The sequence below is a fragment of the Equus asinus genome, chromosome 19 (genome assembly GCF_041296235.1).
Source record: "Equus asinus isolate D_3611 breed Donkey chromosome 19, EquAss-T2T_v2, whole genome shotgun sequence".
Lineage (NCBI taxonomy): Eukaryota > Metazoa > Chordata > Mammalia > Perissodactyla > Equidae > Equus > Equus asinus.
In genome coordinates this window covers 5,416,485-5,436,222 of record NC_091808.1, presented here as the reverse complement: position 1 = coordinate 5,436,222, position 19,738 = coordinate 5,416,485, and the positions used below count along the sequence as shown (strand labels likewise).

The following is a 19,738-nucleotide window of genomic DNA, read 5'->3' as shown; positions in this document are numbered from 1 at the left end:
GGTAACCACCAATCTGTTCTCCTCACCTATGTGTTTCTTTAATTTATCCTTCACTCTTACTTTTCTGTTCTTTAATCTTTTTCTTATTTAGCATTAACTTTTTTTTTTGAGGAAGACTAGCCCTGAGCTAACTACTGCCAGTCCTCCTCTTTTTGCTGAGGAAGCCTGGCTCTGAGCTAACATCCATGCCCATCTTCCTCTACTTTATATGTGGGATGCCTACCACTGCATGGCGTGCCAAGTGGTGCCATGTCCACACCCGGGATCTGAACCAGTGAACCCTGGGCTGCTGAGAAGCGGAACGTGTGAACTTTTTATGCTGTGCCACTGGGCCGGCCCCTAGCATTAACTTCTTCATTTAGGCTTTCTCTTCTCCACATTTACCCTAATTTTTTATTTTTTTTGGTGAGGAAGATTGGCCCTGAGCTGCCATCTGTTGCCAATCTTCCTCTTTTTTTTCTCTCCCAAAGCCACAGTATGTAGTTGTATATTCCAGTTGTAAATCCTTCTAGTTCTGCTATGTGGGATGCCACCACAGCATGGCTCAATGAGCAGTGCTAGACCTGCTCCCAGGATCCGAACTGGTGAACTCTAGGCTGCCGAAGCAGGGTGTGCAAACCTAACCACTACGCCAGAGGGATGGCCCCCACATTTACTCTATTTTTATGGAGCAGTTTTCATGCAGTCATGGGCCTGCCAAGGGTTCAGTGCTTCTCAAGAGCAGTAGACTGGGAATTAACGGGAATTATTTCAGTGCCAAAGTTTCAAATATTAGCTGTGTGGCCCTGCGCCTTAGTTTCTCCATCTTCAAAGTCAGAAGACTGAAATACAGTCACGCGCAGCATGATGACGTTTCAGTCAACAACGGACCGCATATACCCCGGTGGTCCCGTAGATCAGTACCATGCAGCCAGGTGTGCAGCAGGCTCTACCATCCAGGTGTGTGTAAGTGTGCTCTGTGATGTTCACACAATGACAAAATCGCCTAATGATACATTTCTGGAAACATATCCCTGTTGTTAAGTGATGCTCAACCCTAGTTAATTTTGCAGGTCTTTTTTTAGCTCCAGCAACCAAATTACTGAGTCATTCAACAACAACTTTTATTCCATTATATAAAATATATTAATAGAGCAAAGAGTTAATTTATTAAAATATGTGCAAGATAATATACAGTATATATGGATTAATAATTAAAACTAGTGTATCGATAGACCCAAATTACTTACTGGCTGTCAACTTAGAGTGTTTTCTAACTATCAAATTTTAAACCTGTCCAGTAGGACGGATGAGATGGAGTATCAACCTGAAAAGATTGCGGAGAGTGTGAAGAGTGAATTTTGTTTCTATACAAACTGTACATGGACTAAGGAACAATTACAAATTCTAGAAACAACTGCTACGGACAACTATCTTGGGGGTACAGCCTCCTAAAGATCTCACTGAGCGGATGCAGAGCTGAGGAGCTGGCGGCAGGAGCCGGGTTGGCTTCAGACGGGCAATGGCGAGTCTCCTCCCTGGAGAGTCGGGCCATCTCCATCCCTGAGAGACGCACAAGGACGGCTCCTCAGAAGGGCCTTACTTTTTCTTTTTCTCCTTTCTTCCTTTCTTTTCCTTCTTTTTTCCTTTATCCTTTTCCTTTTCTGTGGTACCTCCCGTTAACGCCAAGGCTCGCTTTCTACCCATAGGGGTTTTGGAATACCAGTTCTGGAAGAAAAGCGACGTTTAGAAAGATATCAGAATGACATCAATTCACCGGAATCCTCCTAAAGACAAAGAAAAGCTTGCTAAGAAGGAAGGGGCAAGCGGCATTAAACTTTGGGCATTTAATGTACGTTTAACACATTCTTTCTTAGGGGATGCTCCAACCTATATTTCTACATGGTTTGAAACTTCTATCTCAAGGAGTTAACACCTGCAGAGAATTATACACCAAATCTAACCAACAGCCCTTCCTGACTAAGTCCCCAAATTTCCTGGGGATCTTAGGCTATCTTTTTGTTTTTTTGAGGAAGATTAGCCCTGAGCTAACTAACGCCAATCCTTCTCTTTTTTGCTGAGGAAGACTGGCCCTGAGCTAACATCCATGCCCATCTTCCTCTACTTTATATGTGGGACGCCTACCACTGCTTGGTGTGCCAAGCGGTGCCATGTCTACACCCGGGATTGGAACCTGAGAACCCCAGGCTGCCAAGAAGCGGCAGGTGCAAACTTAGCCACTGGGCCACTGGGCCGGCCCCAATCTTAGGCTATCTCGAGGGTGCAGGTTTTCTTGGTGATGTGAATTTCCCCCATGGTTCACCCATGGCCACTAGAAGCTGGACTGGTGGCCATGTGTGGATCACAAGAGTCCATACACTCTGAGGGAGACTGTTGGAAACACGGCTGAAACACTGGAGCCAAAATACCAACACAGCACTTATTAATTGCAACTGGCCCTGTGATGGCATCTTCCGCAGCCTTCACATTTTATTTGAAACCTGAGAACCATCTTGGTTTATGCACTTCATCTCAGTAACACTTCACTGAGTGACCATACTATACGTTATTTACCAGTTCTACCATCAATGCACATACAGGTCATTTCCAATTTTTTTATCATGAACAATGTTGAAATTTCACAATTTTGATGTATCTCCTTGCATACACGTGAGAAAACTTGTCTAGGGCATAAGCACAGAAATAGAATTGCTGGGGCTGTGGGTCACGTGCATCCAGAATTTTACTTGATATTTCCAAGTTGCCCTCTCAAGTGGCTGTGAGCGGGAAGCTACCTCAGTCTTTGTTTGTCTTACAACGTCTTTATTTCCTCCTGTCTCTTGGATGCTAGTTTAGCTGGATACAAATGGCACCGTAGACAGCTATTTCTCCTGAATACTTTGCAGATACGATGTTGCCGTCTTTTGGCCTCTATTGTTGTCAAGGAGCCATCTGAGTTCCCAACTGCTGTGTCTTTGCAGGCAATCTGGTATCTTTTAAGACTGACTTGTTATCTCGTTCTCAGGTTCACGATAACGTGTGTAGGTGTGGATTTATTTTTATTCGTTCTGCTGGTCACTCAGAGTTTGCTTTTAACCTGAGAACTCATGTCTTTAATTCAGGAAAATTCTCAGCAAACATTTCTTCACATAGTTGTTCCTCTGATATTTCTTGTGTTCTCTTCTTCTAGAACTTCTATTAGTTGGGCCCTTAGTTGCACTTTACAAATTTTATCTTTTTGTCTCTCTGCGCTGCCTTCCAGGGGAGCTCCCCAGGATCATCTTCCGATCCACTAATTTGCTCTTTGACCATGTCTGGTCTGAAGTTCATATTTCTTCTATTTTTTTTTCCTCATTTTATGTTAGTTACTATATTTTTGTGATTTTTTTTTTTTGATGAGGAAGATTGACCTTGAGCTAACATCTATGCCAATCTTCCTATTTTTGCTTGAGGGAGATTGGTCCTTGAGCTAACACTTGTGCCAATCCTCCTCTATTTTGCATGTGGGATGCTGCCACAGCATGGCTTGATGAGCAGTGTGTAGGTCCTTGCTGGGATCCGAACCTGCAAACCCCAGGCCCCCAAAGTGGAGTGTGCGAACTTAACCACTACACTCCTGGGCTGGCCCCTCTTTTTGTAATTTTAAAAAATAATTCTCTCTTTTTATTCCATTTCTGCCCGTCTTTGTTTCCGAACTGTGTGTACATTTCTGATAGAAATCATGCCTTCATTAATTTTCCTGAACATCTTAATGACACTAATTTAACCATTTTTGTCAGATTGTTGTTAGCACTGGATTTCCTCACATGTTCTGGAATTTTGGTTTCCCGCTCCATTTTGAGTGGGAAGCCCTGTTTTGGCCTCTCTCTCTCATTCTTCCTCCTTCCCCAGCAGGCTTGCAGTTGCTTCTATTGGTCCTCTGAACCCAAATCCACAGCCAGGTTTTCTAACGGTGTTTTGAAGTTGGTTCTCATTGGTGATGTTGGTTATCACAGAAGCGGCAACGGCTGCCATTTCATCTTCCATGACTCCTAATCATGCTCTGTTTCCATCCCTCATTTTTCTCTGTGCCGCATGCCAGGCATATGGCTGCCCCTGAGTTTGAGATTTATCTTTGTTTCTGGCACTTGGGGATTATCTCATCCTTCTCTGAGCTTCGGCTCTGTTTCAGAGGAGAGCGAGATGGCTGAGTCCTTCAGGCAATGAACTCCTCATTCACTGAGACACAGTAGAGACCACGGCTAATAAAAGCGGCTTTGGAGTAAGATTTGAATTTCAGCTCTGCTTCTTTCTAGCTGTGTGACCCGGAACAAGTTACTTCGCCTCTTGTGTTTTCCATTCCTGCAAATTACCACAAACTTAGTGGCTTAAAATAAAACATTTATTATCTGACAGTGTTGCAGGTCAGAAATCCAAAATGGGTCTCACAGGGCTGAAATCAAGGCGCCTGCAGGCTGGGCTCCTTTCTGGATGCTCTGAGGAGAATCTCTTCTCTTGCCTTTTGTGGTTTCCAGGGAGCACTTGCCCTGTCTTTGACTCTCTCTTCCGATTCCCTCTTCCACCTTTTATGATTACATCAGGGTCACCAAGATTATTCAGGAAAATCTCCCTATTTCAAGGGCAGCTTCCTAGCCACATTATTTCCATCTGCAGCCTTAATTCCCCATTGCTGTGTAACCTATTTACAGGATCCAGGGACTAGGGTGTGGACATCACTGGGGGGGGGGGGCACAATTCTGCCCACCACAGCTCTCTAACTCAGTTTCCTCCTTTGTAAAATAGAGGGATTGTGAGGTCTAAATGCGTTAATAGAGGGCCTGGCCCAAAAGTAGTTGATGAATATTAGCTAACAGTATTATGATTATTACCATCATTCTTATTAACTATTTTTCCATCATGTCCGTGGGGCAGGGTGCAATGTATCAGGAGAATCAGCAAGACCATCAGCTGACATGTCATCAGAAGGACAATTAGGTCAAAATTTCTGAAGGCAATAATGTTCTGCCTGATTACAAGCAACTACAGCCACAGCGTCATTCCATCCATCCATCTGCTGGATAAATTTGCCACCAAACAGGTTTATTGAACATCTAGTTGGGGGCCAGGCTCTGTGCCAAGCCCTGGAGATATGGGGGGATGGGGCTAGTGGTCACGGTGGTCAAATGATTCGGTTTCCTTAAAAAATGAATAAAGTGGTCAAATATGCCAAGAGCAGATGTGAGAAGCATATGTGTTCTCATATGCCACTTCAAAATGGCAGCATTTCTTGTCTTAAGAGTATGATTGGTTATTGTCACTGGACCTCCAGCACCTGTAACAGATAGACAAGCTTCTAGAAATCACTTTAGAAAGTTAAAACCCCAGCTTAGAGAAGGCATAGCTTTTAACCCTTAAACCTAGCCCCTGAAAATCAGGAGAAAAATTATTAATCTAGAAAGGAGAAAAAAATTGGAAATTTCAGAAAAGAAAGTGTCACTCGAAGAGGATAAATATTTGCAATTACTACAAAGAAGGATTAAACAGTTAAGAAGCATATTAATTCAAATAGTTGGCAAAAACTCCGGCTTGGAGTGGGAAATATTTTTTTTTTCCGTTTTGCTAGAGCAGGGTTTAGCAAACTGGCTGATGGGCCAAATTGGGCCTGTTGCTTGTTTTTGCAGATAAAGTTTTACTGGAACGGAAAGCAGCCACGCCCATGCATTTACATTGTCTTTGGATGCTTATGTGACATGATGCAGGGTTGAGGAGTTGTGACAGAGCCTGCATAGCTCTGAAAGCCTAAAATATTTACTCTCTGGCCCCCTGTGGAAAAAGTGTGCCAACCCTGGTGCTAGATCATTAGTGCCGGGATCAGTATTGTGACTATTTCTCACCTTCCCCTGAAGCCTTAGTGACAAAGCTGGAGGATAGCACGGTTTTTAGAGTTGGTGGAAAAGTGATACATCATAGATGCAAATGTTCTTAATTTCAAGCAGGCCTCCAGAGACACGAGGCTGAACGAGAATTCTGATTCTCCTTCTGACAGTATGGCCAACATTGGGGTGGGTGTCATTGCATGGACATAATTTTCCTCCTTGTCTTCCCAGCTGGCCAAGGAAACTACCTTCAGGTCCAGAAAGAGAACACAACCGTGTTCATTTTGATTAAAAGGATTTTGAGGAGAGCCCGCTGGCCTGGGCATCAGGGACCAGGGTTCTAAGGTCGATTGTGCTGGAATAACGGACACAACTCTCTGCAACTTCTTTTTCTTTTATAAAAGAAGGATTTGCAAGAGTTGATGCTCAGAGTTTTCTCCAGATCTAAAAAATTCTGTGGACATCTCAGAAAGTATTCACAACTTAGAAAACTCCATTTTGATGAGTTTTCTTGTGACTGACCATTGCAAGTGCACTGAAAAATGAAGTGGACCATGACAAAAACAACATTGGATTGAAATATACTATTTAGGGAATGGTTTTCTCTAATCAAAACTTGTTCCATTATGTGAAATATGAAATAAAAACCAGTGAGAGCCAAGAAAAGGGTGTGTGTGTGTGTGTGTGTGTGTGTGTGTGTGTGTGAATCCAATGGTTTCAAAGCTGCTACTCAATTCTGCAATCTGGATGTTAATTTATAGGGTCATGGACCACAATTTTCCTAAAATTTGGAAGACCCATGCTTTACTGCTGAGGCTAGAAAGATTTTGTGAAGCAAAAATTTCGAATTTCCAAATTTCATTGCATATGGCGGAGTTCAAACTCATGGACCTTAGCAGATTCTCTAGAGGGAGGGGGTAATGTGACAAGTGTTTGCTGCTAAGATCTGGTCATACAATCATTTCATTTACCTTAAAGCTCTCTTCTTCCTCTTGGTATACCGGACTCATGCTGGTTATGGACTCAATAAACTCGATTGCTGTGAGCGGTTTATGAATTTGCTGGCGGATCCTCCGGTCCGTGAGCACACCCTTAACCACCTGGACTATGTGACCTTGGGTGAAGCCATCGGTGACCTTCGCCAGGCAACTTATATTCAAGGCATTAGTAACGACTCCTCCATTGCGTTGAATGATCTCTTTCCACAAAACTGTTGTATCCAACATGGCGGAAAAGACAGAGAGAGCAAGGGTCACCATGGAGAAAGCGATATTGATCTAGTTTCAGCACGAGGTTGGATCTCATCAAGAAAGGAATGCCCAGGAGATCTATGTCAACTTATTAAAACTCAAATGAGCCGAGAGCCACATAACTAAATGCTTTCATCTGAGTGATTTTCAACCATGAGACACACATGTCGATGACCTTCAGGTCTATGGGTCCACAAGTCCTTGTGAACTGACAGAAAAATTAAACCACAGTCAATATCACGTCAGTGCGGTACCTTTAAAGATGTTCAAAATCTTTCAAAATTGGAAATTCACATAGGGTGTAGATGGGATCTCTGCTCATCAGAATATTATATTTTCCAAAGTGTTTGGCTAAGTAGGAGTTTGATTTTTTTTTTTTAGCTATAAAGTTCATTTCTTACATTATTGTTATTATTATTTTGAGGAAGATTAGCCCTGAGCTAACATCTGCTGCTAATCCTCTTTTTTTGCTGAGGAAGACTGGCCCTGAGCTAAACATCTGTCCCCATCTTCCTCTACTTTATACGTGGGATGCCTGCCACAGCATGGCTTGACAAGCAGTGTGTAGGTCTGCACCTGGGATCCGAACCAGTGAACCTCAGGCCGCCAAAGCGGAACATGCGAACTTAACCACTGCACCACTGGGCTGGCCCTCTTACATTATGTTTATATGGAATGATGTAGATTGGAATTAGAATTGGAATGCAGATTCCAATTTCCATTAGTGACTGCCAGGCTCCGTTCCCTTTGGGTGTAAGACACTGTATTATACATTGTATTAGATAGAGCAGTTTGACCCTTATTCTCTTCCCCATCAGCTGCAAACACCCATAGGCTGACTGATCTACTGGATGGGTGCTCGGCTGTTCTCTGGGTTAGTGGGACCTGGGGTAACCGAGAGATTTCACTTAGAACACGGGGATGTTGTGAAAATGAATTATGAAATCATTCTTGATGCTAACTTTGGAGATAGAACGGACTCCTATGCAACATTTGAAATGCTACACTTAGAGAACCACCTCCATTCTTCAAAGAGAGGTTTCAGGAAAGTAAACGAGTGTGGCTGCTACTCGTTCAGTTGCATCCAGACATTGAGGAAAGGTGAGGGCAGTGGCCAGGCTGTGTGTCTCAGAGCCAGTCTCAGCACTGGGAGGATCTGGGCAAACGTCTCCAAAGCATTCTGACCTTCTTTAAGGAATATTTGAAACAGTTTTTAAAAAGATGACCGTTACTCCGTGATCTGAGCACTGTCAGGTGGTTAAATGACCACATCACCCAAACACATGGATCCAAAAATACTGAAATGAAAAGCTGCAATTGCTGTCAAGGACTAGAATGACTTGTAATGGGGGCATCAGGGTTGAGAGCTGCAGGGAGACCAGCGGGGGACACAGGGGACCCCAAATTAGCCTGAAGTGACATCTACCCCGGATCTACTCTGCTACTCCCTTGGTGGGTTTACTTGAGTTTGAGCCAGTCTTGGGTTTACCTGTAAAATGGGAGTAGAAAAGATTTATTTCTGAGGCTGCTGTGAGAAATAAGTAAAAAATATATAGAAAGCCTTTGGGAAAGCGCTGCTCCAGCGTATGGCGGGCACTTTATTTCCAGAAGTTGTATCACTGTTGTCCTTGTGAATGTTATTATTATTATTAGTCATTCCATTTCGTACCGAAGTTTCCTGATGCTCGTTAAAACATCAATTATAAAAGATAACACCAAATAAACTACGAATATTTCAAAGCGTACTTGTGTAAAGAGAGATTGCAGCAGATGAGGATTACCCTCAGTTAAATATAACAACTGTTGTAGAGTTAGAAATCGGAAAATAAACAGCGACACCAACAACCAGACAACATCATCCCTTGGGATCGAGTATGTCTCCAGTCCAAATTTATAACACCTAAAAAAAAGGTGCCGAAAGGTCTGAGTGGTGACTCTGCAGGCTGAGAAGGGAACAGGTTTAATGGGAAAGTCACAGGTGACAGCCCCTAAAGCTAAGGACCCAGTAGATAGCCCAGGCTGGGGACGCAGAATAGCTTCAGCCTTGGGCACCCATGGGCAAAACTCCTACATGGAGCAGATCAGCCCGTGGGCGAGCAGTGAGGGCCAAGGGCTCCTCAGCAACAGACAGTCAGCTTGCTCCCTTGCCCCCCATCCAGCTACAATAGTCAGAGCCTTCCAACCTGCCAATCAGAGGGATCTCTCTAAGCCAAGATTCCTGAGTAACGGAGCAAAAAACTCCCATTGTTCTGGCAGAATGTGACCATGCAAACGCATCACTGATCATCTAAAATGTATGATAGTTGGTATTCACGTAGAGTTTGATCAAGATTCCTTGAAATACGTAAATCATTGATTACTTCCCAAAGCTCGCCATTTTTTAATGGCGGCGCAGTAAGTGAACTCTGTGGAGGTTGTCACAGCGATGGGGGGACTTGTTCACCTGCCATAGTCATCTCTAGATCCAGAGAATGGGAAAGAGAATCAGGCTTGACATCCCTCTCCTGTTTGATGAACTGGACGTACTAGCCTTTCAAAGAATAGCTTCTACCCCTTTTCCAAAGCCACCGGCTCATGGGTTCTTGATCCTTTAATAGTTGCTGTGAGGCTAAGAGGGGGGTCAGGTGCAGAGTGAGTCACGGCCTGTGGGCTCATTGAGGTGGGAGCCCCATAGCCAGTACTGGAGCCAACAGCAGGCTGCTGAGTCTTGGGCCCACAAGTGCAGGTGGAGAACACAAAACTACAACATGCTGGGGGTGGCACTGGGTGTGGTGTTGAGGACCAGAGGCCAGGGACTCGAGAGGGCTGAAGTCAGTGGAGGTGCTCTCCAGGCCGAGGGCTGTATCTTACCTCCCCCTCTTGGATGCAGAAAGTTCCTCACTCCTTCAGACTAATCTACCTTTCTCCTCCTCCTTAGACTGAAAGGAGTCTGGTCCTCGGGCCCCCTTCTCCGCTTTTGGCATTCCAAATGGATTCCATCCTGCCTAGTGCTTGAGATGATGTATGTAGTATCTTAAAATTCACTTTTATTTGGGATTTTTCAAAAGCACGAGAAGTAAATAATATGATTTAGGGGAACTTCTGGTCTCTGAAGCCTAGCATTCCAGAAAAATCAGAAGATGTGGACTGGACTTATCCGACCAGACACTGGGTCTGGGGTGGGGACCTGTGATGAATTGGGTTATTAGCGAACAGACCCCAGGGAAGAGAGGCAAGAGGAGGAAGCATTAGGAATGTGGAGTGAAGGAAGCCCAAAGGGATTTCTGGGCACTAGACAAGGCATTAATCAACCTTGGGGGTGGACATTCTGTGCAGAGACACTGTGAAGGAAGCAGCTAGATTTGGGGAAAGGAGGTGAATGTTGAATTATATTTGGTAAGCCTCAAGGACTGTGTTTCCTCAGGCTGAGCCACTCTTCGCTTCTCAGACCTGTCACTCCCTCACACCGCCTCGGGGAATTTGAGAAGTGGGATGGTGAGTGTGCCTGCGCACCCACGGCACTCTGCCGCCCGTAGATAGATGGCCAAGCAAAGGCCCGAGTTATGGATTTGCAGCTCATGCTTTATGGGCTGGAAGAGACCATTTTTGATCACTGCAAAGACAGGAACAGTCTTTCTTCAAGATGGATGTGCCAGCCACTGTGGCTGTGAAAACTTCAAGGTCACTGGAGGAAATGTTGTACAGCATTTATGATGGCGGCAAGAATGGCGGTCTGAACGAATCACCACGCGAGAAAGAAATATGTGATAAGCATGTGGTTTAGTGGACAGAGCCCCGGGCCCGAGACGACTGCTGTGTGCAGGCCTGTCCTCTGCCCAGAATGGAAGGGAAGCTTTCTCCTTCCTCCCGCGTGATGCTGCCGTGAGGAGATTCAGGCTGGAATCTGCAATGGGATCTGAGTCCCTCGAGGTGCCTAGCATTTTATCAAAAGGACACAATTGTCCCTGTTGGATATCAACAGGGCTATCAACAAGAGCCTCTGGTTCTGTCAAACAACAGAAACTATTCCATCCAAAGTCAAGAAGCATGCTCTGGCCCCTCAAAATTAATAATACTCTAGCTTGCTCCATTAAGATCACTTAAAATAGATATATAATACAAAAAAAAGACAGAGCATGAGAGAGGAAGTCTGACCAAGGAGAATGAGAGCGGGGAAGCTCGGATAGAGCCGGGAGCGGGGAATCCTCTGCAGTGACTCTCAGTGGGCTGTGACTGCTGATGCTCACCCAGCTCTGTGTAGACACCTTCCATCCCTGCCTCCTTGAACCTTAGGGGCGCCATGCGAGCCCTTCTGGCCATGGTATTATGGCAGAAGAACTGTTGGCCCCATCTGGGTCTAGTCCCTAAAATCTCCTGTGAGTTCCTCCAGAATGTCTTTCTCTCTTCCTTTGGTGCTGGCTGGATGCAAAGGATCCAGTGGAGGGCTTAGAGGCCCTAGAAGATGGAGAAGCCACTGGATGGAGGGAGAAGTGACTGGGAGCAAAGTCTTCTGTACTTGGCGCGTAACATTGATTCATGAAGCCAGGATCGCAATACATCGAGACAGAAATGAGTGCACATTGCGAATGGAGTGGTTAATAAGCTAGGAGTTTATCATATGTGGGGAGTAGAGGATTGCTCTTTCAGCAAGTAACATTGACCAGGAACTTAAGACCAACCAGAAAGGACCATATAGTCCCTCTGTTTTGGCAGTGCTATTGTGTCTGGAGAAAGATTAATAGAAACCAAGTCTGACCTAATCATGTTTACTAAGACCATTAATACTAACCACTGATACCACGCCACCACTGCCGCCATCACCTCTACCACCACCACCACCGTGACTACCATCATCTCCATTACTACCATGCCGCCACCACTACACCACCAACCTCCCCAATGTCCCCCTCACAACTGCCAAGGTGACCACCATCATTTCCATCACTGCCATGCTGCCACCACCATCATGACCATTTCCAACACTGACACCACCATCACCACCTCTACACCAAATCTATCACCATCACCACCAACATGGGAGGTAAAGACGACCCCTCAGTGAGCCACACCTACGGTATTCACACCCTTGTATAGTTGCTGCCTTTGAATCTGGGCTGGCCCTGTGACTGGCTCTTGACCAGCAGAGTGTGGCAAAAGTGACTGTGTGACTTCTGAGGCTGGGTCACAAGATCGTTCCAGCTTCTGCCTGAACCTCTTGAAACATTTGCTCTTAGGGACCTAGCCACTGTGCTGTGCAAAGCCACATGGAGAGGCCAGGTGTAGGCTGTCTGGTCGACAGCCCCGGCTGACCTCCCAGCCGACAGCCCCAATCAGCTCTAGTCACAGCAACGAACTACCTTGGATGTCCAGCTCTGTGGAGTCTTCATATGACTGAGTCTAAAGTGACATCTGATCACAACATCTTGAGATATTTCAAGGGAGAGCTCCTCCGTTGAACCCAGGGAACCCTCAGAATAAGTGTTGTTTTAAGCCACTGGGGAGGTTTGTCACACAGCAAGGGATAACAGAAACAACCACCAGCACCACCACGGCCATTCGCCACCCCGCCATGTTCTCCTCCTCTGCAATCACCACCACCATCATCTTCTCTTCCTCTGTCTCCAGCACCGCCACCCATGCTCTCCCAGGAGCTGAGATGGTGCTAGACATTCTGCTAACCTCATACAAGGGTCACGACAGCCCTGTGAAGTGTCAGTTCTCCCACTTAACAGATGAGAAAATGCAGGCTCAGATGGTCAACCAACTTGTCAAGGTCGCCCAGCTATTCAGTGGCAGAGCCCGGATTCAGAACCCGGTCTCATCAGAGCCCAGATCTCGTGGCTCTTTCCAAGGTCATTGCACTGCCTCCCAGGGTCACGTTTTTCTATTGCTGCCATTCAAAAATATGTTTCAAAATAAGTGGATTCTGAATCTGTCTAATCAAGAAGAAAAAAACAAGAAAAAGTAAGTTCTGATGGTAGGTAATATTTATTTTAAGTAAGTCAACCTGCTCCTGCACTCGTACTTTGAGGCTGGAAAAATGAAAAAAAATCAACCTGGCGGAAAGAAGTGGTGCTGTCTGAGAGAGACACCATCACCACAGTACAAGATAAGTGACCCTAATCTACCTGACAGAAGAGAAATCGCACCCACAAGGGCATTTGTCATCTGCAGGGCCAAAAATAATAATCCTTGTCCAGTTTCCTTTAGTCGTGGATAAAAAGGAATAAGTTAACAACAGAACAAAGATGTACATTTTGCTTTTATGACCCAGCTGTTGACATCCCCGGAGCAGAGCATGGCTGACATCCAGGTGCGCACATCCCTCCAGGGCACGTGCTCCCCTAACGTCACCTTGTGACAATCACTGGGTGACAAGGGCCACCCTCCTGGCTTCACATGCTTGCAAGCTGACACTGGACAGCCCAGCCTCAGTTACCTGGCCTGGGAAGGGGCTGGGGGTACTTGCCATATCTAGAAGCATAGTCTGGTCTGGGAATCAAAATAATTTTTTGGTAAACCCTGCAGAAGGACTGAAGTTCAGCATCGAAAGGACGCTTTGTGGTCCCCACAATCAGAATCCTGTCGTCCGGCTTCAAGAGTTTCAGGATTTTGGGGAGCTGTTTTTTCAGGCGTTTTGGTTCCATCTGGGAGAAAGAGAGAGGGAAAAAAAAGCATGAGCCACACATAGAAAAAAGAATTAAGAACTACAGACCATCTGCGGTGAGAATGCCCTGCGGCATATGTTGGTTAGAGCCATTGCACAGCTCTAACAAACACAATTTCTTACACCTGGTCCCCGGCCGGCTCTCGGGATGTGTTTCCTACTTCGGGTGACTTGAATCTCTCACACATCCTGTCCTCAAGCTCTGTATTAAGATTTGGAAAGGAGAAAGGAAGGAAGCACCTGACGGAATGTTCTAGCACCTTAACCCTGAGAATGGAACACAGTGGTGGATTTCCAAGCGGAAGGAAGCCGGCTGGGGTTGAGAATTAGTTTGTGGTGCTCTGCGTCCCTCTGAGCTGTTCTGAGGGTGAACTCAAGATTTCCTTTGCTGACGGCGGTGACAATGAGGGACCGGGGTCCTGGATCTCACATCTGAAAAACACCTGCTTCTGCAAGAGCTGGTTCTGTGAAACTTCTCTCTCTGAAGCAGTTCGGAAATAGTTTGAACCTGAATTATTTTAGTATAATCTCAGCACTAAAGAGGGAAAAGAGTGGGGCCAGCCCGGTGGTGCAGTGGTTAAGTTTGCATGTTCCACTTCTCGGCGGCCTGGGGTTTGCCGGTTTGGGTCCTGGGTGCCGACATGGCACTGTTGGGCATGCCACGCTGTGGTGGGCGTCCCACATATAAAGTAGGGGAAGATGGGCATGGATGTTAGCTCAGGGCCAGTCTTCCTCAAAAAAAAAAAAAAAAAAAGAGGGCTAGGAGCAAGATACAAGGTACCCCAGGGAGGATGATTTCTAGCCTGTGGGGGGCGGGGGTCAGATTTGGTCATGTTGCCATAGCAACACACGGGATTTGAATTAACCTAGTCTGGCACAGCGGAAGCTGGGTAGGAGGAAGGAGAGTTGATGGAGAGGACCTCCAGAGAGATGCCCAGGCACAGTCTTGGCCATTTTTGCTCCCATTTGGCTCAGGGGTAGTTGAGCGAATCAGAGTCTGAATGTTACACCAGAGAGTGAAGGGTCCCACCCGCCTGGCTTTCCTGGAGCAGCGCTGAGCACACTGTGTACACACGGTAGAGCCCAGACACCTGCCGTTTGGGCCACCAGTGGGAGAGAGCCCTGCATGCAGGAAGGGCCCATGACTCTAGGGCAGGGAGTGGGTGCTTGATAAATTCCACCCTCGGGAATAAAAGTGAACAGCAGCGTGTTGGAGCCACAGCGGGCAGGCGGGGGTGACAGAGCTGTGCATGATCTATGGGGCCTTTGGGACAGGGACACTCACGTGCTATGGAACCCTGTTCCACGGGAAGCTCTTTGGTTGACCCAGTCTGTCTTGGAGTCTGGCCCCGCAGAAGTGGGAGTCAGGGCTGGGACCCGCCAAACTGCTCTGCACAGGGGAGGGGAAGTGACAGGTGTCAGAGTACCACCTGGAGGGCTGGGGTGCCTGCAGAGATGGGAGACGGTGAGAGAGGGGTCCCTCCAAGGAAGGGTGAGGGGACGCCCCTGGGGATGAGTGGCTGGACCGGGTTCTGAAGCGTGAGGGTGTCCACTCCGCGCTGTGAGGCTGTTGGCCATGCAGCGCCTGCCGTGGTGGTTTGCATCCTTCCTCTCTTCTTCCTTTGGACCAGTGAAAAGGCCAAGTTCCATGTGTGGATTGACAAGGCGCAGATAGGCGCTAGACGAAGAAGAGCCATGTCCCCGGGGGGGGGGGGGGCGTTGGGAGGAAAGCCTGGTGGGAAGCTGCAGAAGCTTGGGGGAGCTTTGGCTCTGGGGCTTATCTTGATCTCCAAGGAGGGGACAGGCAATTAGCTCTAACGTCTTTGTTGTTGTTAACGCCGTCGAGCTGACTGACTCTTAGTGGCCCCGTGGACAGCAGAGCAGAACCCGGCCCAGCCTTTTTGCTCCATCCTCTCCCCTTCTGGCGATGTATCAGGCAATGCTCTGCTGCCATTCACAGGGTTTTCATGGCCAGTTTTCTGGGAAGTGGGTGGCCAGGTCCTTCTTCCTAGTCTGGAAGCTCCACTGAAGCCTGTCCACCATGGGCGACCCTGCTGGTATTTGAAATCCCAGTGACATCGCTTTCAGCAGCCCAGCAACGTGCAGACACCAAAGGATGAGAACTGACAGATGGGGGGTGTGGTTCCCTGACTGGGACACAAACCCAGAACGCAGTGGTGAGAACGCCGCATCTTAACCACTGGACCACCAGGGCCGGCTCTCTAGCGTCTGCCTTGCACTTATCACTTCTTACACCCAGGCTGGTGGTGAATCTTCAAGCTCAATAATACTAGTTAGTAGCATCTCTTGAGTGCTTACTGTGCTCCAGGTAATTCTCTGAGTGCTCGACAAGGACTTCTTCACTTGGTCCTCATGGCCCCCCTAGCAGGGGGACACTGTCCTCACCCGCACTCGGGAGATGCAGACTTGAGGCACAGAGAGGCTGAGGGATGCCCTGAAGTCCCAGAGTTCACGAACAGGACCCCAAGTGAACACGGAGGCAGTGACTCCAGACTCCTGCTCCTCCCTCCACGCTGGGGTCCCCTGCCTCCAGGGAGGATGTGCCAGGGGGCTTGCTTGTCCCCCCACAGACCCCTTTCCTGGGTAAGGGCCTATCCCAATGGAGGGCTGTAAAGGAGACTTAAAGATATATTATTATTATATTATGTTACATGATGATTACTTATATCATTATTATGGTATACATATCAGCTTTATTGAGCTAGAATTCACATACCATACAATTCACCTATTTAAAGTAAATAATTCAGTGGTTGTTAGTATATTCACAGAGTTGTGCAACCATTACTACAATCAATTTTAGGACATTTTCATCCCCTCCAAAAAAACTATACCCATTAGCCGTCACCGCTCATTTTCCTCCAACCCCCTTCTCCAGACCTAGGCAACTACTAATTTGCTTTCTGTCTCTCTAGATCTGTATATTCTGGATATTTCATATAAATACAATCATACAGTATTCGTTGTGTGTGTGTGTGTATGTGTGTGTGTGTCTTTCCTCTTTCATTTAGCATGATATTTTTGAGGTTCACTTATGTCATGACATATATTAGTACTTCCTTTTAATCACTGAATGATATCCATTGTATGGATATGCCGTATTTCATTTATCCATTTATGAGTTGATGGACGTTTGTGCTGTTTCTGCTTTTTGGCTATTGTGAATAATGCCACTAGGAACATCAGTGTACAAGCTTTGCTGTGGACACGTATTTTCATTTCTCTTGGGTACATACACAGGAATTGAACTGCTAGGTAATTTGGTTGCTCTGTGTTCAACCATTTGCAGGAATGTCAGAGTCTCCCAAAGTGGCCGCACCATTTTACAATCCTAGCAGCAGAGGACGAAGGTTCAAGTTTCTCCATATCTTTGTCAACACTTGTTTTTGTCTATTTTTGTTTTATTTAGCCATTCTGGCGGGTGTGAAGTGGTATCTCATTGTAGTTTTGATTTGTATTTTGTTGATGGCTAACGATGTTCAGCATCTTTCCATGTGCTTATTGGCCATTTGTATATGTTCTCTGGAAAAATGTGTATTCAGATCCTTTGCCCACTTTTTAGTTGGGTTACTTATTTCTTTATTATTGAGTTGTAAGAGGTCTTTGGACTTTCTAGACACAAGTCCCTTATCAGATGATTTGCAAATATTTTCTCCCATTCTGTGGGTTGTCTTTTCACTTTCTTGATTATGGCCTTTATAGCAAAAGTGTTTTTAGTTTTGATGCGATGCAATTTAATTTTTCTTTGTTGCTTGTGCTTTTGGTGTCATATCTAAGACCCCACTGCTTTATCCAAGGTCACAAAGGTTTGTGCCTCTATTTTCTTCTAAGGGTTTTTACAATCTTAGCTCTTACTTTTAGGTCTTTGATGCATTATGGGTTGATTTTTGTATACTGTGTGAGGTAGGGGTCCAACTTCATCTTTTTGCAGGTGGCTATCCAGTTGTCCCAGTACCATTTGTTGAAAAGACTGTTCTCTCTCCATTGAATTGTCTTGGCACTTTGTCACAAAATCAGCTGACTGTCAATGTAAGGGTTTATTTCTGGACTCTCAGTTCTATTCTATAGATCTATACGTCTCTCCTTATGCCAGGACCACACTGTCCTGATTGGTGTAGCTTTGCTTTTCAGTAAGTTTTGAAACTGGAAAGTGAGAGTCCTCCAACTCTGCTCTTCTTTTTCAAGATTTTTTGGGCTATTCTGGGTCCTTTGAATTTCTGTATGAATTTTAGGATCCGCTTGTCAATTTCTGCAAATAAGCCAGCTGGAATTTTGATGGGGATTGCGTTGAACTTGTAGATGAATTTGGGGATTCTTGCCATCTTAACAATATTAAGTTTTTCAATCTGTTAACGTGATGTATCTTTCCATTTATCTGGACTTTCTTTGACTTTTTTCAAGAATGTTTCATAGTTTTCAGAATAGAAGTCTTGCACTTCTTTTGTTAAACTTATTTCTAAATATCTTACTCTTTTTGATGTTATTATATATGGACTTGTTTTCCTAACTTTTGATTTCATTGCAAGTGTATAGAAATAAGTTGCTTTTTGTATATTGATCTTATATCTGGCAACCTTGCTGAACTTGTCTTTTAGTTCTAATACTTTTTTAGTGGCTTCCTTAGGATTTTCTCCATATGAGATTATGTCATCTGCAAATAGAGATCGTTTTACTTCTTCCTTTCCAATATGGATGCCTTTATTTCATTTTCTTCCCTACTTGCCCTGACGAGAACCTTCAATATAACGTTGGATAGAAGAGAAAACCTTAAGGGAAAAGCAGCCAGTCCTTCACCATTGAGTATGACATGAGCTGTGGAATTTCTGTAGTTGCCCTTTACCAGATTGAAGTTCTTTTCTCTTCTTACTTTGTTGAGTCTTTTTTTTTTTTTTTTTATCATGAAGGGTGTTGGACTTTGCCAAATGCTTGTTTTGCAGCTATTGAGGTGATGACATGGTTTTAGTCTCTCATTCTAACCATATAGTGTATCACATTAATTGATTTTTGGACATTAAGCCTGGGATAAATCCCGCTTGGGCATGGTATACAATCCTTTTTCTATATAGTCGGATTCAGCTTAGAGGAGACCTTTTGTAACGGAACTCACAGCAGAGAAAGAGATGGGGTTTTTACAGCAAAATAAATCCTGCAGGCTGGGCCTGAGGCCAGATCACCAGGCGTCTTCCTGCCATTTCCTTCGGTACCCACAGGAGTTCAGAGCCTGCTCCAGCTCCATCAGGAGGAAACAACGGCCCTGATTCCACCCTGGAAACACTCAGTGGTCATTGGGGAGAACAGAGGAACTCAAAAGAGGGCAAAGCACAGGAGGAGGATGATTTGGAATGAGACTTCCTGAAATCCTAGAAGTGGGCAGTTCTGACAATAAGAATGAAAACCTGTTCATGAAGGGGCTGCTCCCCCATCCCCACCCCAGGTCTTTACAGAAACCTGCCATTGCTCAGACTCATGCTTCTGGGCTGGCCTGGGCAGGGAGGGGTGTTTGCTGGGCCTTTACTTTGATTCTGAATTTCCCCTCGGGGGCCAAGCTGTGTGCAAAAAAAAGAAAAAGAAAAAGCCCAAGGAAGGAACTCCGTAATAACGGGCAGATGATGGAGCAAATGCTTAAATGCAGAGACTTCACTTCAGACAGATTAGATTTCAATCTTGGCTCTGCTCTTAACAGCTGTGTGACCTTGGGCAGGTTGCTCAACTTCTCTGAGCCTTAGTCCCTGCATCTGAGAAATGGGGAAAATCATAGAACTTAACTTATAAGGATGCTGAGAGGACTGCATGGCATACCGTGCCTGTCCGACAAAGTGCTTAAAAAGGGAGTAATTATTCTGACATCCAAGTGCTGGTGGGAAATCAACGCCAGGTCTGCTCTAGTGAAGAGTAAAATTTTGAAAGGGGAGAGTCAGAAACACTGGGGGCTTTGTGATTCGGAGGAAACTGGCCAGATTGCCAACAGAGCTCAAAATGACTGTGTG

The 19,738-nt window shown here is 45.6% G+C and overlaps 1 protein-coding gene across 2 annotated transcripts in view; it reads right to left on the bottom strand.

Moving 5' to 3' along the window:
- Positions 1 to 1,087: 1,087 nt before the first annotated feature.
- Positions 1,088 to 19,738, bottom strand: part of IQCA1 (IQ motif containing with AAA domain 1) — a 154,880-nt gene continuing 136,229 nt past the window's right edge. For both annotated transcript variants that reach the window (XM_014862589.3, XM_070489334.1), the window contains exons 17-19: positions 13,533 to 13,710; positions 6,806 to 7,044; positions 1,088 to 1,707 (exon numbers count right to left, since the gene is read on the bottom strand). In XM_014862589.3, the coding sequence (XP_014718075.1) occupies positions 1,579 to 1,707; positions 6,806 to 7,044; positions 13,533 to 13,710 (546 nt within the window). In that variant the 3' untranslated portion in view covers positions 1,088 to 1,578. The remainder of the gene's footprint in view (positions 1,708 to 6,805; positions 7,045 to 13,532; positions 13,711 to 19,738) is intronic.